This window comes from Centruroides sculpturatus, unplaced genomic scaffold (assembly GCF_000671375.1).
Source record: "Centruroides sculpturatus isolate CEXI.00-Female unplaced genomic scaffold, Cexi_2.0 scaffold211, whole genome shotgun sequence".
NCBI lineage: Eukaryota > Metazoa > Arthropoda > Arachnida > Scorpiones > Buthidae > Centruroides > Centruroides sculpturatus.
The window spans coordinates 316,948-343,630 of record NW_019384472.1 but is presented as its reverse complement, the minus strand read 5'-3'; the positions used below and the strand labels follow the sequence as shown (position 1 = coordinate 343,630).

General features: G+C 27.5%; 1 protein-coding gene across 1 annotated transcript in view; it reads left to right on the top strand.

Moving 5' to 3' along the window:
* Nucleotides 1–275: 275 nt before the first annotated feature.
* Nucleotides 276–26,683, top strand: part of LOC111621204 (TATA-binding protein-associated factor 172-like) — a gene marked incomplete at its 5' end in the record, with an annotated part of 102,673 nt that continues 76,265 nt past the window's right edge. The window contains 11 exons of the mRNA XM_023363283.1: nucleotides 276–395; nucleotides 4,037–4,154; nucleotides 10,647–10,781; nucleotides 13,786–13,937; nucleotides 14,214–14,290; nucleotides 14,372–14,504; nucleotides 17,778–17,936; nucleotides 19,215–19,310; nucleotides 22,219–22,395; nucleotides 23,354–23,494; nucleotides 26,272–26,399. Coding sequence (XP_023219051.1) covers nucleotides 276–395; nucleotides 4,037–4,154; nucleotides 10,647–10,781; nucleotides 13,786–13,937; nucleotides 14,214–14,290; nucleotides 14,372–14,504; nucleotides 17,778–17,936; nucleotides 19,215–19,310; nucleotides 22,219–22,395; nucleotides 23,354–23,494; nucleotides 26,272–26,399 — 1,436 coding nt within the window. The remainder of the gene's footprint in view (nucleotides 396–4,036; nucleotides 4,155–10,646; nucleotides 10,782–13,785; nucleotides 13,938–14,213; nucleotides 14,291–14,371; nucleotides 14,505–17,777; nucleotides 17,937–19,214; nucleotides 19,311–22,218; nucleotides 22,396–23,353; nucleotides 23,495–26,271; nucleotides 26,400–26,683) is intronic.

The window sequence follows — 26,683 nt, the reverse complement described above, 5'->3', positions numbered from 1 at the left end:
TTAATACTTTACTTATTGATGCATATGAGAAATTTCTAAAGGAAGGTTGACTCTGCAGTAAGACTGTTATTCCTTGAGGTATGAAAAGGAAGACATTTTTATGTATTGTCTCATTTGGAAAATTTTTTAATGAATTTTCTAAGTTTTTACATGTTACTTTATTATATAAATTTTTGCAGTGTCTGTTGTTTATTAATACTAATTATTTCATTTTATATGATTATTAATGTATATTTAAAGGAAAATCTGAACTTTTTATTTTTACTTAAAGGTTAGATCGATTATTTTTATTGTTGGATACTGGATCATCTCCTATTACAAGAAAAGCTGCTGCATTGCAGTTAGGAGAAGTACAAAAGCTCCATCCACATGAATTACGTAATTTACTTGCAAAGGTAAATTTTATTTGTTTTTCTTTTAAATTAATTTCTTTGGCTTTTAATCAGTTGGCTAGATTTTTTGCTTAAGTTAAAAAAAATGCATTAAAATTATGAGTGTGGGTTCTGAAATCTGTTAACATAACAATATAGGATAGGCAAGGTATACACCACAAATATTAATTCAAAACAAAGGAAAACTCAATTTGTTTGGTTTTAAATAACCAATACTTTTAATAATTTAAACATTTCCAATAATCCAAAATTTCATTTTCAGGAACAACAGACAAGTAGAATATGCAAATAAGAACCTATTCTTCTGATTTATATATTATAGTTTATTAGAATAAATTTGTTCCACTGAAATGAGCATTAACAATACTCTTTTAATATACAGGGTGGTAAAGAAAGTCACCTAACACTCCTGTTACAGAATATAGAATGTACCCAAAATTAATTTGCTCATATTAGGAAAATATTAGACCAAGGAGGAAACAGATTGGTGTATGTTACATGCATGGCTGCTATATTGAATGCAACTCCAAAATTATAAATGGGAAGGGAATCATGTGACACATTATGTAGGGTCAGAATTCCACAGGGAATTGATTGCTGAAAGATTTATTGACCTACCTCAAATGGTTACACAGTTAATGCTTTTCCTTCATTAACTGTGTAACCAGTTTCCTTTTCCTCAATTGTCATAGGTTGAAGAACAGATAACCCAATGCCCCTAACACAGGAAGAATCCATCAAAATTGTCCTGATAGCAGAAGAGAGAAGTTCCAGGGTGATTGCATAGGATTTTAATCAATGTCATCCACACCAAGTGCCTGTGTCACACATAGCAGTTGCCAACCTAGTCCAGAAATTCAGGGAGATGGGATTGGTCCATGATAAAAAATGTTCAGGCTTGTGCACTCACCCTAGAAGTTCTCTCCCCTGCCATCAGGACAATTTTGATGCATTTTTCCTGTGTTAGGAGCATTGTGTTGTCTGTTCTTCAACCTGTGACAATGAAGGAAAAAGCATTAATAACTGTGTAACCATATACTTTACACTCGAGAACCTTAAAAGTCCAGTAATAACACTTTAATGGAAAACTAACATTTTCGACTGTACCTCGGTTTTCCTCAGGTTTTTAAAACCAGTAAGATTCAAACTTGGAATGCAAAGAACAATATTTACAAATTATTTTTAAAAATCCTATGGAAGGTATGGAACAACATGTTCAAAAATTATTTTAAAATCTATGGAACAATCTAAGCATGTATGTATAAAACTTTTACCCATGCATGTTACAATGGCAATAGAACTATATCAACACCATAAACAGTGAATAATACGATGTAAATAAAGATACAGAAAAAAGTTGCTAAACTGCTGGTGTTGCCTGTTTTTTCATAACAGTACCTCCATGTGTAGGAAACATTAATGGCATCATTTGTGTTAATATAGTTGCCATGTAAACCAGCTTTGTAAATTTCTAATGCCTCAAGGTTTCAAAGGTGTTTAATTCGTTGTGACAATCTGACCAGTTTGGCTTTATGGAGATCAGTCTGTATGTCATGGTCTGAGGCATAGGTCGATAGGGTGATGGTGTGCCTTTTGTTAGTGATATCATATCTGTGCTTCTGTAATCTTTTACTTAGAGAATGCTTTGTGAACCCAATGTATACTAAATCCCTTTGAAATCTGTTTCAGGGGAACCATATATACACCTGGTGCCCAACTTTTATCAATCCTGTCCTTGCCATTGCACAATAGCCCATAATCTGTGTTCGATCGCCTATAGGCAATCTTTGTGTTTGTACGGGTACCAATTTCTTTGTAGATGGAGCTTAGATGCTGTTGTATTTAATGTTTTCCATTAAAGTGTTATTACTGGACTTTTGAGTGCAAAGTATATGCATTTTAGTAATTATCTAAGAAGTTGTTTTAACTGTGTAACTGGTTGAGGTAGATCAATAAATCTTTCAGCATTGTGGAATTCTGACTCTACATAATGTATCACATGACTTCCTTCTCATTTAAAATTTCAGAGTTGCATTCAATATAGCAGCCATGCATGTAACATACACCAATCTGTTTCTTCCTTGGTCTAATATTTTCCTGATATGAGCAAATTAATTTTGGGTACATTCTATATTCTATAGCAGGGGTGTCAGTTTACTTACTTCACCATTGTGTATATATAAAATAAAATTTATTTATTTATTGTTATAATAATACAAAATATAATACTGTAATAAATTAAATAAGCTCAAAATTTATTTCATTAAAAACAGCAATATGTTTTAAAAACATGTAATAATTTTTAATGATTTTTTAATATGATAAAATTGTTTTTTAATGTTATCTTTAGATTATAGACTAATGTTCTAAATGGAATGGTATTTTATCTTATATTTAAAATTTTATTTTGATTACTGTTTATATTCTATTCTATGGTACATTTTATACAAACCATGATTTTTTTCGTACTGTATTCAAACATTTTAATATAACTATTTTTTTATAAATAAATTTTTTGCATATTTCACAAGCTATTTTGTATACTTCTTTTTAGGAAACTACATTAACAATTAATGCAGAATACACTTTATGTAGCCATAAATTTTTTGCATTCATTTTTAAGTGGATATTTGCAGAATATTAAAATTTTGTTTTCATACATAATGATTTATTGCAATTTCTGAAATTAGTCTTTCTGTTAATGATTTAATTAGTCAGTTAATTCTTATGAAAGAGTTGCATTTTTAAGAATGTTACAATATGAAAAATTAACATTTAAAAAATTATTAAGTTTAAGACTAAAATGAAATTTTTTTTCCCACTTNAGTTCATTTTTCCTCTTGGGCTGCAATTTGAAAAAATTGTAGACCTATAAATTTTTACTGTTGTCTGTATGTCTGTTCTTCTTTAATCTCAAGAATGGTGTTAGATAGATGAAAGTCAAGACCAGATATGGAAAGCTTGAGTGCAGGAGGCCCCAATTAATTATATACGAACTTCCAATGTAGACCAGAAGTCACATGATTTTAATTCAAAAATTTTTCCCAGAACAGAATTACATAGATGACTGGCATGACTTGGTTTGTATCAGATAAAGTATGATGTATGAGGAAGGACACTACTAATTTGGAATGGAGTGCATATATTTTAAATTAAATAAATTTAAAAAATATGATTAAAAATTGCAGCCTAGCATTGTGATGATTTCACAGTATTTTTTGCTCATTCCCTTTTTATTTAAAAAATGAAGAATTTGAGTGAGAATTATCTAACATTAAAAATATTCACTTATATTCAATTAGTATCCTATTTGAACACCTCAGTAGTATCCTATTATCTATAATAGTGTTTTTCAACCACCAGTCCATGAAAAAAATTTCATCATTCTGCAGAAAAATATTTGATCATACTTACATTTAACATTTAAATATGTAACATTGAGTATGGGTAACATTTAAACAGTAATATATAGTTATTGTACATACTTTCTTATGTACTGTAACTCTACTTAAGCATTTATAAGTGTAATAAATAAGCTTAATTTAAAGTTGCTATAATTACTGGTACCATTTTGCAATGAGAAAAAGATTGCAAAACCTTGATCTATAGTAAAGAAAGTTTATTATTATTATTAATATTATTAGGTTAGGCAATACTTGCATAGCAGTTCTTGGGATACACGCATTGCTGCTGGACAAGCTGTTGAAGCAATAATTTCCAATGTACCACAATGGAATCCTGTTGAAACTCATATTAAGCAAGGTCTGTTTATCTGGTATTTGATTCAATGAAATCTTTATTAATTTTTCAGAGAAACTTTAATTTTTATAATATCAAACAAATAATAACTATTTTGAACATCTGATATTCTTTAATAAAGCCAAGTCCTAAGGTAAATTTCTATAAAATAACAGACATGTTTAGTTACATGAAGAGAGTAAAAAAGCAACAGACATATGTAGATGAATCAAGAGAGAGAAACTAAACTTTTCATATTATTGTATAAAAGCCAAAGATATAAATGAGCAATTATTTATTGTGACATCATCACAATGCCGGGCTGCAATTTTTTATCATATTCTTAATTTATTTAATTTAAAATATGTTATTCATCTCAAATTAACAGTGTAAATTTCCTTTTACATCATACTTTTCCTGATAACAACAGAGTCATACTTGTCCTCTAACGTCATTCAGGGGAAAATTTGTGAATTGAAATCATGTGACTTTTGGTCTAGACCAGAAGGTCAAATATAGTTAATCAGGGCCCCTACCCCTAAGCTTTTCATATCTGGTCTTAACTTTCATCTAACACTATTCTTGAGATTAAGAAAAGGCACAGACGACAGTGGGAATTTATAGGTCTATAGTTTTTTTCAAATTGCAGTCCAATTACAAATGATTGTACAGAGATGTGTTTGGAATGATCTAATAATGCATTCATTAGCTTGATGCATGAAATGAATAATTTTATGCATTGTTATTGTCTTTGATAAATTTGTGAATTGGATTGATTGATTCAAGATTTTTCACGCTATAAACATAGATAAACATTGTTTCTAACAAAACTCAATAATACTTTTACTAAATTTTTCAACATGTGTGAAGTGTCTTTGAAGCATATTGCAATTAAACTATGTCCTGGGCTAAGAATGGTATTTTCCATCACAACAATGTCTGTTCTTCTCAAATTTCTCTTGCTTTTAATTAAATTCAATCTTAATCAATCCCAATCAATTGAAAAATTAATGTGAATTAATGCTTTTGTATAAAGTGCTTTTTATATACATAAAATAAACTTTAATACTATTACAAAGAATTCATTGTTGGCAACCTTATATTTTTTTACTTTTACTGTTTACTGTTTTTACTTATGTTTATCCATTTATCAGAGGACTACTGAAATCTATTCTTTATGATTTCTTTAAAAGTGTTGAATGCTAGCTTTCTCACTTCTGCTAAATAAAATTGATGATAATATTTTTTTAAATTTAGAAAACAAAAATCTAAGGATCAGAAAGGATAAAAGTCGAGAAATGAAGTTCAGGAATAATAAGAATATATTTTCATAGATACTCATTTACCAAGAACAAGTTCATTTTTCCTCTTGGGCTGCAATTTGAAAAAATTGTAGACCTATAAATTTTTACTGTTGTCTGTATGTCTGTTCTTCTTTAATCTCAAGAATGGTGTTAGATAGATGAAAGTCAAGACCAGATATGGAAAGCTTGAGTGCAGGAGGCCCCAATTAATTATATACGAACTTCCAATGTAGACCAGAAGTCACATGATTTTAATTCAAAAATTTTTCCCAGAACAGAATTACATAGATGACTGGCATGACTTGGTTTGTATCAGATAAAGTATGATGTATGAGGAAGGACACTACTAATTTGGAATGGAGTGCATATATTTTAAATTAAATAAATTTAAAAAATATGATTAAAAATTGCAGCCTAGCATTGTGATGATTTCACAGTATTTTTTGCTCATTCCCTTTTTATTTAAAAAATGAAGAATTTGAGTGAGAATTATCTAACATTAAAAATATTCACTTATATTCAATTAGTATCCTATTTGAACACCTCAGTAGTATCCTATTATCTATAATAGTGTTTTTCAACCACCAGTCCATGAAAAAAATTTCATCATTCTGCAGAAAAATATTTGATCATACTTACATTTAACATTTAAATATGTAACATTGAGTATGGGTAACATTTAAACAGTAATATATAGTTATTGTACATACTTTCTTATGTACTGTAACTCTAGTTAAGCATTTATAAGTGTAATAAATAAGCTTAATTTAAAGTTGCTATAATTACTGGTACCATTTTGCAATGAGAAAAAGATTGCAAAACCTTGATCTATAGTAAAGAAAGTTTATTATTATTATTAAATTTTTGTTTTATATGAATTTAGATATATGTATTTATTTACCTTTTATATTTTACAGTAAAGTCTTATTAAGACAAGAAGCTATAAATGACTTTACCCCATGTTATAATAAAACTACTGCTCATATTAAAAAGAAAGAAAACATAAACACTACAAATGATTATACATATATTGCTTATAAAAATGTTTAAACACTGTAAAGGTGTATAGCACATGCTCTACATATTTCTAATTTATAAAAGCCCAGTACATAAGGGCTCTCCAAACTACATTCAATTGGTAATTATGAATATATAAACAGAAATCATATATGCAAATAAAACTCCATTCACCCAATACTTTAATTAAAACTATTATAGCCATTAAATCATTGCCTTATTCTAGCCTGATAATTCAGCAGATCATCTGGTTTTAACAGTAATTATAATGTATAATTCTTGCAAGTATATGTATATTAATATAAGGTGGAGTCAATCAATTAAATTTTTTATAGAAAAGAATTCTATCAAAATATTGAATATGGCTATCAAAATCAGGAAACAAAACAAGACTGGATTGCAAGTGCAGATTCTGTGTAAGGGAGATGTTAACTTATCTTACTGAATAAAACAATACCTTATTCATTGCTGAGACAATCTTATTCAGTAATGATAAAGAAGCCAAGACTATACAGAAAGACCACAATCAATTAAGGACTGAAAAATAAGCTGTTAAAACTGGCTTTAATGATATATTTTGACAGTGTTTTCATAGAATAATGTCTGTATTATCCACAGCCTTTCTTACTTTATTAATAGGATTATTAAAATTTGATTTATAATCAAACAAAATTTCCAAATCATATATTATATAATGTAAAAAAGTTAATAACTTGCTTGATGGAAAATTATGCTTGAATAAATTTATTACTTTAAGTGAATACTAATGTGTGTTATTAAAATTGAAATAATTTAACATTGTAAAATAAATTTTGTATTAAAATTTCAAGTTCTGTCAGCATAGATTATCTCATTAGATGGTTTCATTTAGATGATTTCAAAAATAGCCAAAAAATATTTTAATATATAATCTTGTTTATTCATGTAATAAGTCTGGCAATTAAATAATGAGACTGAAGTTTTACTTTCCAGGCTGTTATATACAGGTAGCCCTCGGTTTACGCCGCAGTTCTGTTCCTACAAAAGCCAGCGCAAATCGAATCGGCGTAAAATGAATCCATATTTACAGTGAGGTATAGGGTTAAGTTCTACATAAGTGAAAAATAAGCTAATAATTTTGTTTATTAATACAATATAATACAAAATACATATAAATTTAATTTTTAAAATGTATTTTAACATAAAATAAAGTAAAATGTTTTTATTTAAAAATTTTAGTTTTTGAATTTCTTACATTTTTCGGAAAAAGTATCCATCTTTAATTGTTTATATTTTTGATTTCTTTCATTAAGAATTTTGGAATATGGTCGAATATGATGCTCCTTTTTACATTTGCACTTCGTTCCCAATCATTGTCTAACTCACAAAGTTCATCCGTCAAACTTTCCTTAGTTGAAAGGATACGTTAACCCGACGTAGAGCTATGGATGAGCAGAGACACTGATTGGTCGACCACTGGTCGCTGTAGCGCATATATAAGGTCAGTTTGAGCGGGAAAATTCAAGATGGCTAAGGAGAGATAAATATCGTCTGGCCAACGAGAAGTAGATTTGTCTCACTAACAATAATTTGTGATCGCCGGAAGTGCTATTGCGTCATAAGGTGTTTTCCTGAATGAACTGATATGGGATACATTCATTGGCGCTATGGATTCGGACGCCATTTATTGGACTATTAAGTTTAATATCTTGACTTGTGGGTACCTAAACGTTTAGTATTTTAATATTAATTTAATGCAAATGTATACATACCTAAAAATATTAAACAGAAAAAATAAACATATTCAATGTATATTCGTTAAAACAAAGATTTTTAATGTCGCAGCTCGGTAAATAAGTCAACACTGAAATGAAAATCAGTCTAGCATAGGGAAAATCGGGGAATTACACTTCAAAATGGTGAATTGCGCAGCGGCGTTATTGTGAATCGGCATAAATTGAACCAGCGGAAACTGAGGGCTACCTGTATAGCAGAGGGAAATTATGGCAATTGATCAAAAAATGACCTCCCATGATTTTTACATTTTTGGACTTAGGGGACCTAGAATTTTTTTTGCATTTCAAGAAATGCAAAAAAAAATTTGGGGATTTTTTTCTGTGTTAGTGTGTATGTGGAGGGGGCATGATTTTGTTTACCCTGTTTGAAGCTTAATAACTCCTGTGCTTTGTGTCAAAAATTCCTGAAATTTTGCAGGACGATTTATACCATTAAATTTTGGTGTATAAAAACATAAAAACAAACATAACATATTAAAACATAAAAACAAATAATAAATATTTATTATTTGTTTTTATAAAACATTCAGTATAATTGAATATAATATAACAATCTATATATAACATCTAAATATAACAATATAACATTCAGTACATTCAGTTTTTATAAAAATTCAGTATAATAAAAACAAATAATAAATATTTATTATTTGTTTTTATTGAAGTTTTTCTTCAATAAAACCAAATGGATTAATAGATAGACTCAAAAATTAATTTTTTTGTAAATAGTCTGAATTTCTAATTGGAAGAAAAATATATCTTGAGTTCACCATGAAATTGTATCTATATGCAAATAAAAGGATAACTCATATCAACCACCAGAGGGCTTGAACCTGATAAAAATTGGATAACTACTTGATGGTATGGTGAGAAGACTTGTTGTTTTTAATGTGAAAGACGTCAGAACCTCAAATAAAAGGCTGACATTTTGATAATTTTTAATTTGTGAGTTTTTACCTATTTATTATATGTTTTTATTGAAGTTTTTCTTCAAACCAATGTTGTCAGGAAAGTTAAGCAGCTGTTGCTGGATTTTTTTATAAGGCATACTGACAATACATCAGTAGCATCCATTAGGAAATACCTGTACTTTGGCAATTATACTGAATGTTTTAAAATGTGATAACATTGCATGGCTCTGTAATGTGTTTTCAAATTTTTATACTATTAAAAACTATATGTGAGACTATTATCATGAATTTGCTATAGAGCAAAAGATGAAATATTAAGGTTACACTCAGATTAGTAAAGGACATTTAAGGTAATGACATTGATATGTCTATTTTATGCACAAATATTACTCTTATATGCACATTTCAAAGATGAATGTGAAGAGATAAAATCAGAATGTCCAATTTAAGTTTACAACAAGGAATATTGACAACGAGTATTATTGTTTATAAGTTGGTTTTAGAATGCAAATTTGCTAATTATTATTTGGGTGTTTTGCAATGATGTAGGATTAGATTGTTTATGTCAGGTTTATTTAAGAACATTATGTGTCAGGCAGTTTGTTCTAGTTCATGATAATGCCCATGCTCATATAGCAGTCTCTGCAGGAATTTTTGGCCTGAAAACAGTGTGTGCACTCAATCACCCATTGTATTTGTTAGATATGTCTCTCTGAAATTGAAACTGCTTATGGAGGGAGAAGTTTTTCTAGATATTGAAGGCATTTGTTAGGTTGAGACTTCCATCTTACTACACCAAAATAGGACAGGTATAAATCAATGACTGAATATATATATTTTCTCTTCTAAATTGATATATATGTATATGAATAGAAAGGATGCAATTTTAAACTGAGTAAANAAAGTATCATTATAAATTTAAAATATTCAAAATTAATTTCATTATTTCTTAAAATTCGTAGAACATTGTCAATTAGTTTTAGGCTCAAATCCAGATAGAGTTCACTGTTTAGTTAAAAGCTGTATTCATATGTTGGTAGTTCCGGAACCGGAATTGTTTCTAGTTGTTTCGATTCCGATCGAAATTATCCACCACTGAAGGTTTTAAAAAACACTGTCACATTAGCTCGAACTAAAATTTGTGTATGGCGTCATCTGTTATTAGATTTTATTTAAAATTTTTTTATCATTATTTAATTATCAGACTATGTGAGTTATATGCAGTGTCTGCATGTTTTTAATGCTTGACTATATCATTGCACGAGGCACAGAAGTTTGTTTAAAACTGTACTGTTGTTTCACAAGAATTTGTCCCTTTGCTGTGATAACTTATTATAATCACTTATTACCATCATCATTACATTTGCATTAATGAAATTTCATTTGATTTAAGCACTTTTCTTTGGTCAATGAGTGTATTTCAATCATTTTTAAACCTATGTTTATAAGCATAAAATGCCATTATTATAATATATTGATATGTTACATCTTTTTTTTTTTTTATTTTAGAAATTAAAAATTCTGAATCTGCTTCTTTGACTGGTAGAATGAAATTTAAAGAATTTGACATTCACAAAGTTATTCAGAATGGCAGTGATCTTCTAGCATCAGAAGGCAAAGAATTTGATATTGACTTTGGCACAGGTACAGTTATATTTTATTTATGTGCATGTGTGTGTTTAACATTTAACAAATAATTTGGAATGTCTGGAAGAAAAAACTATCAGGAGCAACATTTCAACTATAAGACTTTGCACATAACAAAATCCTGCTCTAGGTTGTTCTTGCAGACATTCTAAATTGATTTTTCATAATATTTAGTATTAGCATATTTAGTATTATAACAATTTAGCATTCTTATTAGATACCAAGGATACAACAAAGTGTGTAATAATTTCAGTCTACATTTATGTATTTGATTGTAATTTTAAAATATTTTGCATAAATACATTAATAATATAAGAGATAATTTAATAAGAATTAAGAATATGACTAGATCATTTAGCATTTATATTCAAAGTCTATCTGGAAAATTTTTATTCTATACTTTTGGAATAAAAATTCCTGTTTAACTTGGTCTATTTAGCCTTGTTACCTTCAATATACATCATTCCACTGCATATAACTGCTTCCAGTGATTCTTCTATCCTTTGAAACATCCCCAGTGTGCCTTTTTTTTTTTTTTTTTTTTTTGGGATACCACAAAGTTCTGATAGTGAATTTTCCTTTATATCCTCAATTGATTCAAAACAGTTTTTCAACTTTATTTTTAATTTGGGGAATAAAAATGCTTGCTAGTGTGAGTTTCATTAAGAAGTCCATGAAATGATTATTGTTTTATCAAAAATTAACAGATTAATAGCTATACAAATGTGGTGTATTATTGTGGTAAATCATCCAGTGATTTTTTTTCTTGAAACTTCAAGCCTTTTTTTCAGACTATTTCCACTCCTGGTAAGTTTCAGTTTGACCTAATGCCTCCTTCCCAAATGTTTTAAACATTTCAGATGTCTCTGTAAAATATTTTCTGAGTTTGATATAAAACTTCCTACAAATTTATTGCTTGTGATTATTGCTCATTTCAAATTTGCCAAAAGAATAAATATGTGGTGATATAAACAGACATAGTACAATGACTAAGCAAATATGAACTTATAGTTTTCCAAAGTTATTGCTACAAGCCAACGTAAGTATCATCCACTTAGTAGCATTTGTTAAATAACTAAATGCTTACTGGAATTATTAAATAAAAATAAAACAAACACCTTTCTCTATTCCAGCACACTTTTAATGCGTTGAATAATGCATTAAAAGTGTGCTGGAATAGAGAAAGGTGTTTGTTTTATTTTTGTAGCATTTGTTGATGTGTTAATTTAAGAGTTTTGGAATTTTTCAGACTGCTCTCATATATTAACTACAAAATTTTTAAATAATAAATATACTTAATTTACCAATAAGCTGGAACAGTTGATAATTGACACTAACACAAGCAAACACCATACATACTTAAATGATAAGTACACTTGTAACAAATCTAAAAATAGTTTAAAAATTAGAAAATTAGAATAAACAGAAGGTTCTTGCATTAAAACAGTTAATATTTAGAATGGAAATTTAAAGAAACGTGTAATGTCAGTTTTAAAAAACTGAATTTATGGATAATTTATTCTTTGATAACTTGAAACTCAAATGATCTCCTATTGTAGTAAATTAAAGAAAATAAAATATTATAGCAATTACTTCTGAAACGTCACAATGGGATGCGATTTTTAATCATTTTTTATTGTTAAAAAAATCACATCATTTTCGTTCCACACCGAAATTTCGTATATATTAATCAGCTCTTCTGGCCTAAGCTTTTCACATTTGAATTGAGCATTTAAGTAGTGTCTCGAGTCAAATTACAAACAAAAGAATAACATTTAATGTTATATAATTCAAATTTAATATANAATAATTTTACTTTTAAAATAACAAAAGTAATAAAATTCTTTTATTACTTTTGTTATTTAACTCTGGTTAATACATTTTTACTGTAGCAGTATGGAATTTAGAAATGTACATATGTTTTTTAGTATAAAATGTTCTATTATCACAAAAGTTTTTATTTATAATTTAATTAATATTTTTTACATATTATGATTGAACTTTAAACTTTTAACTTAAAACATGATATATTGTGAATTTTGTTTAAAAATTTCACTTTAATATTTAAAATAGAGAATTATTTTAAAATGTTTATTTCTTTTTAATTTTCTTATGTATTAAGAGTTTGTAATTAAAGAAACAAAATAAATATTTTTATTCAATTTTATAATTTACTATCAACTTTAATAACTTACTTATTCCTTGAACATATCCATTGATTGAGGAATAGTATATAGGTGGTTTTTTCAACCTCCAATGGACCATAAAACAAAGACAAGTATAGATAACAAAATAAATTTATTACCAAAAGTTAGATGCAAACATGGTTACTTTTCGACATAATTACTGTGAAGATTGAGGCATTTGTCTATCTGTGGACAAGCTTTGAAATCCCCTCTTCATAGAATGTTGCCGCCAGTGATTGAGATGGGCCTTAACATTGTTTTGAAAATCGTCATTAGTCTTGAACCTCTGCCCTCCTAGCCATGTTTTCAGTTCAGGAAAGAGGTGGAAGTTACTTGGTGCTAAATTGGGGCTATACACTGGGTGTTTAAAAAGTTCCAAGTTAGGTGGAAGTCTTCACACACCTTTAATGTGTGAAGACTTTCACCTCTTTCCTGAACTGAAAACATGGCTAGGAGGGCAGAGGTTCAAGACTAATGACAATTTTCAAAACAATGTTAAGGCCCATCTCAATCACTGGTGGCAACATTCTATGAAGAGGGGATTTCAAAGATCGTCCACAGACAGACAATGCCTCAATTTTCACAGTAATTATGTCAAAAAGTAACCATGTTTGCACCTAACTTTTGGTAATAAATTCATTTTGTTATTTATACTTGTCTTTGTTTTTTATAGACCATTGGAGATTGAAAAAAAAAACTGCCCTTAACAACCATTATGAGAACTCTTAAGCTAAAGCATATAATATAATATAACAATATATCATGATGTAAATGTGATATTATGGGATTATTAAATTATTTTCTATAAATTTTAGGAATGGATCAAAAAGAAATATTAGCAAAACAACGTCAGCTGTTAAACAAACGTTTAGGCTTGGATATATCAGAAAAATTTGGTATAGATACAAATGAAATATTTAGCAATGAAGATTTAGAAATTAAAGAAATAAAAGAAGAAAATAATAAGGTAAGTTTTTCAAAGTATTAATATTTATATTATAATAATTTTAAATTTTTTAACAGATGAAAAAAATATTTATTTGAATATGTTTTGTTAAAAATTGTCTGCTAAGAAAATAAATTGCAAATGAAAAAATATAGCAAGTTTCTGTATATGTAATAAGCTTTTAAAATATTCTGAAAGAACAGACAAAGTTGAATAAAAATGTAAAATATACATAGTTTAAGACTATACAATAATGAATCTTTCAATGTCTTTTCTCACACCTCAGGAAAATAACAGTTTTATGGTGGAGTTAACGTTTTATTAGAGGCTGTTCATCTGCCTCATTATGCAAAACATTACAGGACTTCCTTCCAGTGACAACACAAATAAATAAATTGATTAATTTTAATTAAATGTATATCAAAATATATTTTACATTAAGTTTTGTCTTGAAGGAAATCTGGAAGTCTTGATAATGATGAACCATCATTGAAAAAAGTTAGACACACAAGCAAATTAGTAGAACAGTTATCAGAAGACAGTATACATTTAGAGTCAACATTAGATGGTCAGATGATGTTGGAAGAAGTCAGTAGCTTTTGAATGTTTTTAATAGATTTTATTTTAAAATAGCTATAATAATTAATAATATAGTATTGTTAAACAGTTTATTGTAAGAAATATATTAATGTTTTTTTGTATATTAAAAATAAAAAAATAGTTTTTTAATTCATTATCATCATTTATCTATTTATAAAACTTACAATCCCAAGTTAACTTTAAATTAATGAAAGATTTGTTCATTTAAAGTTTTTACTATGTCTTTTATCAGACATTTAACTCAGAAAAGTCTTAAACCTAGGTAAAATTTTCAGACACTTACAAAACTTTACTTTTTTAATATGTCTATATAGACAAAGTAGACATAAAATAATTGTGAAATTCAACTGGAACCATCCAAAATTTTGATTATATAAATCTAAACTCAAAATTTTGGAACTGTAGGCTTTTATGTATATCAGATATGGAGTAACTGAATAACTGCAGTTAATTTGTGAATATTCAGTGATCTCCACAGAATTTTTTGCTGGGTGGTCAATAAAAACTGCCAGGCAGATCTCTTTCATATAAAAATAACCTTATTTTGTTTAAAACAAAGCTATTGACAACTTTTACATCTCAATTTGAAATCAGTGGTCCTGTTTTGAAATTGTTGTTGTTATTTTGGCCACTTTCTTGTTTTTAAAAAAAATAAGTTAGTCTGATTTGACTTATTTTTATGTTGCTTATTTAGGAATTTTTATTAATTTTCAATGAAAGAAAAAATTTTCTTTTGTCAATACATTTTTTAAACTTGATAAAAAGATTATAATGTTATTTTTATATATTTTAAAAAACTACTTTTACTTACTTTATTTATGGTTTCATCAGTTAAACAGTATTCAAACAAAGATCAGTACAACTGAGAAATGTTCTAAAAATTGAAAAAAAATTAAAAATTACAGATTGCAATGTCAGGATTCCAGGATTCTTTTTATTGTTTGAGTGTACTTACTGCAGACAGGTGAAAATATTTTTAAGATGTCCACTGAGACATATTAAAATAATTTTAGATGTATATTCACATATTTATCTATTTAAAAGAATGCATATTTGTTTAAATTTTGAATGTGTCCTGGTAAATATACTCAAAAATTTGGGATTGAACTACACTTGAAAAATATGAAAACATTGCATTTTTTGTATCTATATCTAGAAAAGATATATACATACAAAAGATACCTTTTGTACATATCTTTTGTATACATACTTTTTGCGAAATTTGACAACTGGGCAGCCAGAAAAATCATCTGGGTGAGAAAAGGGCTTGGGGAGAAGGTCATTTCATAGCTTTTGAATGTACATTTCTCATTTCTCACGTCTCTTTAGTGAGTGCTCTATTCTATCAAATTTGCTTGTTTTGTTTTCTATGTTATAATGCTTAAGAGTTATTATTCTTTGTCATGACACCATGATAATGACAAGAATGTGTTGAGTTGACCACTAAGTGTAAAATCTCCAGCTGTTGCACAGAGGGATTTACATGGCAGAAAAGGTACTAGACATTTACAAATTCACCATTGGTAAAAGAACATGATTGGCCACTCAAGATCCTACCAAACTGTACAGTTATGCCCTTGATGTAATAACACAATCATTAACCAAAAAACAATTGATATCCAAACAAAAACATCTGCAATGTAAAAAATTAGGCCAAGTAAACAGTTATGATGATTTAGATAACAATCAAATTTTTTTCTTATGAGTTTTTCTTTGGTTAAAATAATCTTGATGCTTCAAAGCTGTACTCACAAGATCTTTATTATTGTTTCCTACATTTGCTTTGAAGCTGATCCTAATGTGGTATAGTCCACATTGCTGATCAAATTGGTCAACACTGCTGTCAATATGTTATTGTCTCTTATTAGTCTGGACTGAGGAACATTGATCTTATTCTGGTGTTCTTGGCTCTACCTTTTATACTTTGACATTTGATAGTGTGTTGTTGCTTTCATTGATGTCTAGTATAATGACATAATTGTTCTTCCATTTAATCAATGTTATTTCTCTCTTGGAATCTCTAAAACATTGAGCTTAGCCCTTTTGTTCCTTCATTTCATCTAGAGGAGCTTTTTTAATCTTGTCTGTCTTCATAGTCCTGATAATAGAAATTTCTGCTTCTATTTACTTTTCGAGTAGATGAAGAAAATTGATAATATTGGATCCATTAGGCTACTGTCCAGTACTTTCAAGGGTTTATAGACTGAAATATCTAAATAAATTATGTAATCGCTTTTACCAATATACAATATGTGGACATTTGATAGACTTGTGCCATTGTTCCTTTATACTGGAAAAACCTATGTTATGAATTTTTAAGGTATTGATTTCAGTATGAATTTTCATACTATAGGTTTTTCTGAGTTAGTTTAAATAATTTATTTTATTTCATAAAATATAATATGAAATATTCTGATATTAAAAGTTTTTATTTGAAGTAAAATAGATTATAAAAAAATGTTTATTTTTAATCATAATTCACTGCTGAATTAGCATGGAATTGTGAAATAAACAACAAAAATAACTGAAAAAAAGAAATGCAAATATTTTTACATTTTATATATAAGTTCTTTTCAGATACAAATAAAAGAACCAAATAGAATTCAAATGAACAGATTCTTGAGCAGAACACAATTTTTAAATAAAAAATTGATAAATAAATAAAACAAATACAAATATTAAAGTTTACACTGCTAATTAAATATACATGTGTTGTGAGAAACACTTACACCTTGAGCATTTACTGACTGTAGACTCGTGGAATAGAATTTGAAACTAAGCTTTATTTGCTTAGTTTAAAATATAAGTGCTATCAATAAGAAGTTTATTGATAACTCTTATTTTATAGGGCTGAAAATTGAATTTTTAGTTGTGTGAACTAGTCTTGAGCATTTGCATCTAAATACCAATTTTTTTGTTACCTGTCAAACTTCTCACATTACTTCTTATGAGTTCTCCTTTTGTTTGATCACCTGAAATAAAATACGTTAGATTAATATATTGATTTACTATAAAAATAAGTCATTCATTACAACTAAAATGAAATTCTATTCTTATTCAGTATTATATTATCAAAAATTAAAACAGATTATTTATTTTATCATATTGTATTTATAATTTAATGATTATTTATATAACAAATTAAAAAAAAATATATATATATATATATACATTTTTTATTTCTGATATTGAAATGCTGTCATGAAAACTTATAATTGCAACAACAATCAAAAATAAATTAATAATAATTTTTTTAAACAGTCAAAAGAATGGCCTTTTCAATCATTTTGTGATGAACTCACTCAAGATTTATTTAGTTTGTCATGGGAAATAAGACATGGAGCTGCTACTGCTTTAAGAGAAATAGTTAGGATACATGGAAAAGGTGCTGGTAAAACAACTGATACACCCTCTGATCAGGTAAAATTTTAAGCATATTCATGATTAAAATTTAATTAGATTATTTTTAAGAGACTATCTTAGGTAGAATAAAATATTATAGTATTTTATAGATATAGAACAAATTTTTTTTCATATTTTTTTATTTGAAATTTCTGAATATGGTTTTCAAAATAATTTTTATATTTTTAAATTTAATTTTAGACATATTTAGATAAATGTTTTTTCTATATAATAATATGAATTTATCATATTATATATAAGGAAAAAATTACACTTCAAAATAATAAAATTGTAACAAATGAAAAACAATGAATTGTAAGCTTTCTACCTATAATCTATTAATTAATTAATTAAAGAGTAATAAGTAACTGTACAAGCACATTCACCAGACTGTTACAATTTTGAGATAAAGCACACACACACAATTTCATTTTTTTTCTTTTAAATTAACATTCAGTTCAGCATAATGCATTTTGGCAGTTTTCTCACTCTCTTCAGAAATATTGTAAAGTTCAAAGTAGATTACATAATCAAGGTGAAGAAGATGAGAAAACTGCTGAGATGCATTCTGGAGCACAAAGTGTTAATTAAAAAAGCAGAAAGGTGTGTGATTTATCTGAAACTTGTAACAGCCTGGCAAATGTTCTTATATAGTTACTTATTACTCTTAAATGAAAAACAATTTGAAAATACAATACAAATCAATACATTTAAGAACTTTAAAATATGTAAAAACTTTGTTTAAACCAATAAAATTAATAGGCCTATTCTGCTACTCTGTATTGTGTTTGTGTATTTTTTGAGTTTTCTTTGAAATATGCACACTAGGCTTGTAAACTTCTAGTAAAATTTGTGTTAAATTCTAGTTAAAAGGCTTTTACAAGTGTACTCTTGGGGATCTGGGATAGATTAATCTAACTTACATTATTCCTTAGGGAAAAAATTTATTCAGTACTTCAACAGACTTCTGGAACAAATTAAATTAGAGTACAGAGATGCTACAGTAGTTTTAAGAAAAATTTAAAAAAAACTCTGTTGTGAATAATTTAGTAATTACAATAGACCAACAATTATGAGATTGCTATTATTGTATTGAGAAATATGATGAATACAGTGAGTATTGGTGGCAGAATTCCAAACAGAATTTTAAAAACATTAGTTTAAAAACTCATATGAAATTTGTTTATTTCTATAATGATATTCAAATTGATGAATATATATTAACATTATTTAACTTTGCTTTGTCATTATATAAGTATCTTAAATCTGTTTATTTTATTTTAAATATTTTTGCAGGTAGAATTAGTTAATCAAATATGGTTAGAAGATTTAGCTCTAAGGCTTCTATGTGTATTGGCTTTAGATAAATTTGGAGATTACATATCTGATCAGGTTTGCATTCAATTTTTCTAAATACATAAGTTTTAAGATATGAATTTAAAATAATGGATAAATTTTAATGATTTTTAATTTTTATCTAAATTAGAATGATTAACTTCTGTACAAAATTGATGAATATAAACAATATCAATTAGACATATACAGTGGAACCTTGACTTACGAGTGTCCCAACTTAAGAGTTTTTTGAGATATGAGCCATCTCTCAGCTGATTTTTTGCATTGAATTGAGAGCTAAAATTTGGGTTATGAGTCAGCTTTAAATACCCTACTGCTATGTGGCACAGTGAACCATAGATTTAAAAAAAATGGAAAACTGCTGTAATTTTGTCATTTTTGTTACGTCTGACAGGCTAGCTTATAAAAAAAAACATGTGATCTAGTGACATAGGCATTAGTTCACTTCCATGTTGTGTGGCACCACTGTCTCTCATTTCTGGAATTTTCCATCCTTTTTTATCTATGTAGCGAATGCTGTAACATTCGCAAAACCAAATTATTGCAGTATATACTATTGTGTTTTTATACAATATTTGTTATTATAAGTACATTTTTCTTATTTAAAAACATGTAACAAAAAATTGCAGTGTTTTTGGGCGGTCCAGAATGGATTTTTAGCATTTCAATTCAATTCAATGGGGAAAATTGATTTGGCATATGAATAATTTGAGTTATGAGTTCTGTCATGGAATGAATTAAACTTGTAAGTCAAAGTACCACTGTATATATTATGATGTCTGAGTGTCTGTGCGTGTGTATGTATATATATATATATTATAAATGCTAAGTATTTTTTTTTTTTTACTAAAGATGCTTAAAATATAATTTATATTACAATTTTTTCATCTTTCTGAATAGAACAAGTTAGAATAAGTGAATTTATTACATTACTAAGACACTTATTTATACCTCATTGGTCATATCATATTTAATGCCTGCATATTGAATCATGAGTGAGCAACTGAAATAAATATGTTACATAGAGATTTATTCAATTTAAGTTTATAAAGCTGTTTGATGGTTTTTTTCTTTTTTGGATTGTCTTTAACTTTCTAATAAATGATATAACATTTTCGAGCATTTTTATTTATCTCTGTGAGGATCATTGACAAACTGTAACAGAACTTCATTTCCTTCATTAATGAAATTTCTGATGTCTGTAACAAAAAAAAGCCCTGATCTATTTGTCCATAAAAGCACAAAGATGAGACAACATCAAATTCTTGTGACTCAAGATGTGAAGACAATTGAATGTCACCAGGACCTGGACAACACAGGCTATTGGTATGTCATCTAGCTTTAATCTCCAGGACTGAAATCAAGAAATTGATAAAAGGGTTTGACATGGACTCAGATTGGAGACACTCCAAATCAGAGGTCTCATTAGACACTTCTTGTCATATCATTATATCCTCTAACTTTCTTTCATTGTGCTTACAGAAAGACAATCTGTAAAAAGAAATTGTGGATTATGCACATGTAAATGCAAAGGAACAAACTTTTATTTCCATGTTGGCCAAATGTAAAAAATGTTTGCTGTATGATATTAAAAATTTTGTTATTAATGGTGTAGATGAGTCATCCTTTATCTGCCCTGTGCAACATGCCCTGTTCACTCATACAGGATTAAACCTTATTTGACTAGAAATGCTAAGAAGAAAAAAAGAAACCAAAATTGTCCTCTGTTGTGATGTGAATTCTATTATCCCAAATATCTACTGTTCTATTTTCAAAAACCGTTGTAAAGCTATATAAGTTATTATTGCTTTTACTTATAATTGCAAAAGCATCAAAAAGTTACTGTATTGAATACAGTCGACCCCCCTATAAGATAGAGATACGTTCCATTCTTTAGGAATCCGATTTCTTACGAATCCTTCCAATCACAACCCGACACGTATCAAGTTTACGGACTACGGCTGTTTGAAAGATTTTCTTCCATAAAATTAATCGATTCTAGACTAATCTGACTCAACATTTCCGAAACATATATATATTTTTTGGAAATAATCCATATAAACTACGCTATAAATAAAAAATTGTAGGATTACTTACCGAGTGTCACCATGCCATTGCTCAACATTGTTTTCGTCGCGGAACAGCTCACCAAACCGCGGCCGATTTCTAATAACTTATTTTTCTGCGAATAGTTCCTTGAACGTCAGAGACATCATTAATATAAATAATTTTTATTGCCGTTGAATAAGAAATGTTTCTTTCACCAGAAATGTATAAAATTACAGTACTGTATTAGACTTACGGTACCTAATTTACATACTGACAGACGATAGTTAGCGTAAAAATCTCCGTAGCGTGGCGCCACGCTAGACGGCGGAAATTATATATTTAATTATAACAAAGTTACAATAAGTTAATATATAATTATATATACAGTACCTAATTTATATATAATTAATATATAATTATATGTACAGTACCTAATTTATATATAATTTATATAATACTGTCCAGACGATAGAAATCTCTCCGTAGCGTGGCGCTACGGACGGCGGGAAAATAGTTCGGCTGCCCGATGACGTTTGAGGTGTTTATAGGGAACTTTTACTATTTTTTACGGATACCGGTAGCAATTTTTTCGTAGTTTTATAGGAATCATAATTATAGGGACCGTAATTATAGGGTGTCGACTGTACTCTAGTGATGAATATAACAACATCCAAAAATATTTGAAATTGATGATAAAATATTTTGAGGAATGTTTTGTTTGTCATTTAGAAAAGAAGAAAATGTTAAAGAAAATAATATAAGAATTTTAAAAAATTTTTATATTACTGTATTTTCTTTAACAATTTCTATATTATTTCTTAAACTTGTAACAGTTTTTCTAAAGAAAAATTTGAAAATTCTTAGTTATACTCTTAATTTTTTTTCTAATTTCTAGGTAGTTGCACCTGTAAGAGAAACTTGTGCTCAAGCATTAGGAGCTGTTCTAAGCATAATGTGGCATTCTGGAGTTGAAGGTGTTCTTCAAGTTATCCTTGAATTATTAAAACGGCACGAATGGGAAGCTAGACATGGTGGATTATTAGGATTAAAGTATCTTTTAGCAGTTAGACAGGTAATATTGAAAAATTATTTGTTATATATTTATTACTATATATTAAATGTAAGTACTCATTTAATGACTAAATATGGATGTAATAATTAAATATTTATTTGCATTTATTTACTACTTTTTTTATTTTTATAAACATATATAAGAATCATCTTTAATTTTTAAAATAATAAAGTGTTTATATGCAATATTTAAGTAACACATAATTTATATGTTAACCTTTGAGATCATGTCAGAAACAAAAAAAATATTTTCAATTGCTTAAGTTTTACATACTGTATCTTAAGTTATCAGATATCAGTTAAATGCATAGTCATGCATTTATCTGATAACTTAAGATTATGAATATAATTTGCATTATCAGTTATAAAAGACTACTTATAAATATAATACTGTATAATTATTTATACAGTATTATACATACTGTCTAATATAATTATTTAAAAGGTTATATTTATTATATTAATATTTAATTTAATATAAAATTACCAATTCTGATAAATAGATTCTTTCTAAAACTATTAAAATAAAATTTTTAATTACTGTTTGCACTAATATTTAAATCCTTTTTATGAAATTTTTATGGAAAATGCACTAACATTTCTTATAGAAATTTTTTAACTTGCTATACTATCAAAAATGTTTTAGTAACTTTGACAAATACAACTTTTTTACTGTAAAATTTATAAAAGTTTTAAGATTATTGATATTTTAATATATATTTTCTTATATATTTTCAAAAATGATGTTAATTGTAATTATAAGCTGAATTTTTGAATTTTGAGTTCATTTACAAATTTTTTTTTTTTTTGTATATTTTTTAGAATAAATGTATTTATCTTATTTAAGAAAATGAGATATGTTTTATGTTATTATATATGTTGTTGTTTTATTTAATTTTTGTAACATCTATGTTAATAATTTTATAATATATATCTATAATAATTGTATTATATTATAGGATATGACATTACAATTAGTTCCAGCTGTTTTTGATTTGGTTTGTCAAGGACTGAAAGATCCTGTTGATGATGTTAGTGCAGTTGCAGCTGCAGCTTTAGTTCCTGTAACAAATATAATTGTAAAAACATTGATTGACAAGGTAAAAAGTTCATAAATGTATTCTTAATTCTGTCTTCTATTTTTTTTCTTTAATATAATAAAAAATCAAGTATGTGTAATATATATTGAAAAATATTAAAAAGATATGGGATATATCTTTTAAAGACGTAATGTTTATTTCAAAGGCATTTTGTTTTTAATTTATGAAAATCAATTCTCGTGGATCTGTGTATTATTAAATTGTTATCAGATGTGTCAAGAAATGATGTAAAAGTTGTATGCTTTCAATGTTGTTATGAATTTTGAAATATTTATAATGACAACTGTTAAGACAGATTAGCTTGTCTGTTTCCAAAAATTTTAGTGTAAATTCCCTGATTAATAATTTCCTTTATCATCATTTTTTAAAAATAATTTACATCTGATGAATAGATATTTTATGTATTTTAAATAGTCTAGAATTTAGAAACATAACCAAATAATTGCCTTAAATAATCGGGCTATAACTCTGCTAATTTAATGATTAATACTAAGTAATTTGCCAGTAGAGGTAGACATTAGATACTGTCTCTTAACTAAATTAATAATTATAATTTTAATAATTTATTAAATAATTTAGAATCCACCCTGGGCCAGTTGTTTTCTTCCAGATGTTTTCTTGTTTTTCTTTTCTTCCTTCAGTTTATTTTTATTAGTCAGTTTAATGTAGATACAGTTTTATGTGCTGTAATAGTTGGCATTTTGAAAAAAATGTAAGTGAAGAAGGGGAAAGTTGTTCTTGTTTCTGAAATGCATAATATGATCAAAGTGTAAAAAAGACAAAACAAAGAACTGGTGAATAAACTATGTACAAGTTCATGACATGAACAATGTATAACAACTAGCAGACCCCGCCACGCGTTGTTGTGGCTCAAAATGTATCTATTATAAATGTATAACACTTCCCCTGTGGGGGGGATTTTTCGAAAAATCCCTTAGTGTACATTTTCTTGACGTACCCTATTAAAACACAATCAAAAATGCAAAAAACTGCATCTAAAATAGTATAATAGAAGCCAAGTTCTTCACGGTAAGCCTTAATCCTGTCCATCTTCCGGAGGGGATTTCGACATGTATATTATATAAAAACACGTGCATATTCGAATGCAACATAGTGTCAAAATTTCAAAGGAATCTGTAGGAACAAACGAACATTACATTTTTATTTATATAGATAGATAGAAGATGATCTGCTTTAGTTCTTTTTCACAGAAAAGCAAACTTAGGGCGTCATACTTGTAGCGCCATCTGTTGGACATAAAAGCCTTAACCTAGATTATATATTTTAATTTATATGAATGTTTAATGGAATAATATACAGCCTATGTCCACCCTGAGGTTCCATTCTAAATATTGGTGAAAGAATTTTTGAAATCAGATGAGTAGTTTCGGAGATTACCTGCTGCAAACAAACTTACAAACATTACCTCTTTATAATGGTATAGATGAGCATAAATTAAATGCATGTTACCAACAAAAAACATTTAGTATTGATGCATAACAAATCATGTGGTCTAGTCATAATGATTTCTGATTCTTGATTTTCATTGTGAATGTAAGATGCACTTTATTTCATTTAAGTGAAAATGGTAAAAAAGTGCATCTTAGAATAAAGGAAAATTATTTTGCATATACTTGAAATGCTATAATTTTCAATTTATGGAATATTGTTTTGTATTCTACTCTTTAATAATTTAATGTAAGAATATAATAGTATTACAGTAGAGCCTCGAAAACTCGACACTCGATAACCTGGCACTCCGGATAACTCGGCCACACCCAGGCAAGGCAAAAATACCCTTAAATAATTAATTTTCATCATAGACAGCTTTATGCCTCATAGAGTATTTTTCTGAAGTCTGTCTTATCAAGTAAATTACTGTACACAGTGTATTCATTAATTTTCATTTTCATGTAGTAAAGACTCTATGCCTTCATAAAAGACGTACTTTTCCTTTGTTTAAGGGTATTTGGGCAGTTTATTCTCTGTTGTATTCTCAAGTAAACAATACATACAAGTACAGTACAGCATTTTCTGAGGAAACACTCATACTTATTTTTTTTAACCCCATTCCCGATAACCCAGCATTTTCACAAACTCGGCCACTTTTCGGTCCACATTAGGCCGAATTTTCGAGGCTCTACTGTATTATAATTACACATTAAATCTTTAATTCCCGCAATAATTAATTTTATTTACAGCAAATATTTTCAGCCATAAATTTAATGCCAATCTTCAGGTTACAAAAAGAAAATAACAAAATTCTTAACTGAAAGGAAGAAACTTATCTCAAGCAATAGTCAGACTTTAGAATGGTATACAACAAATATTTGTGGAGAGTGTCATAATGTATTTATAATCATGTTAATGATGTTTTAAAATTCTTCATGATATGAACTTATAAAAAATTAATGCAGCCAAAAAGAGAGAGATAATAAATTTATAAAGTTTAAGTAGAATAAAAATTCAGTTTATTTCCATATATGTTCATACTATTTCATAACATGATCTCCAAGAAAATGAGACTGTTCCATATCTTTATAGTATATGGGTTTACCTTATGAGTTGAGTTATAAATTTCTAATTTTTCTAAGGTCTCAGGAGACTAACATTGTGTGTTAGTCTGATGAACTTAGCCGCCTTCTTATTTACTTCAGCTGACTGTTCTAACACATAAGCAGCTATTGCTCTGACAGGTTTTGCTTATTGATAAGAATATAGTATTGTCAATTATTTTAATTATTATTTAAATTTTAATAAATTATTTGTTGTTATAGGTTCCATATGTGATATCTTCTTTATGGGATGCTCTGTTAGATTTGGATGATCTAACTGCTTCTACCAGTAGCATTTTATTACTTTTATCCTCTTTACTCTCTTATCCATGTTCATCAACTGTTTCTGTGTAAGTAATTTAAAATTTATGTATTGTTAACTATGTATGTATAAAAATTTACAATTTAAATCAAGATTTATTATATTTTCCTATATGTTTTATACAGCACATTTATGTATTGATGAAAATATGATATATGATGTTTGAACAGAAATTTTAAGTACTTTTTTCTTTAAATAAGTTTTATTTATAACTTTAGTAATTATATTTATTTATTTATATATTTATAAGATTTGTGTTATCTGAATTCTTTATTAGCAAACATAATGCAAATGTTGAATATTTGCATTATT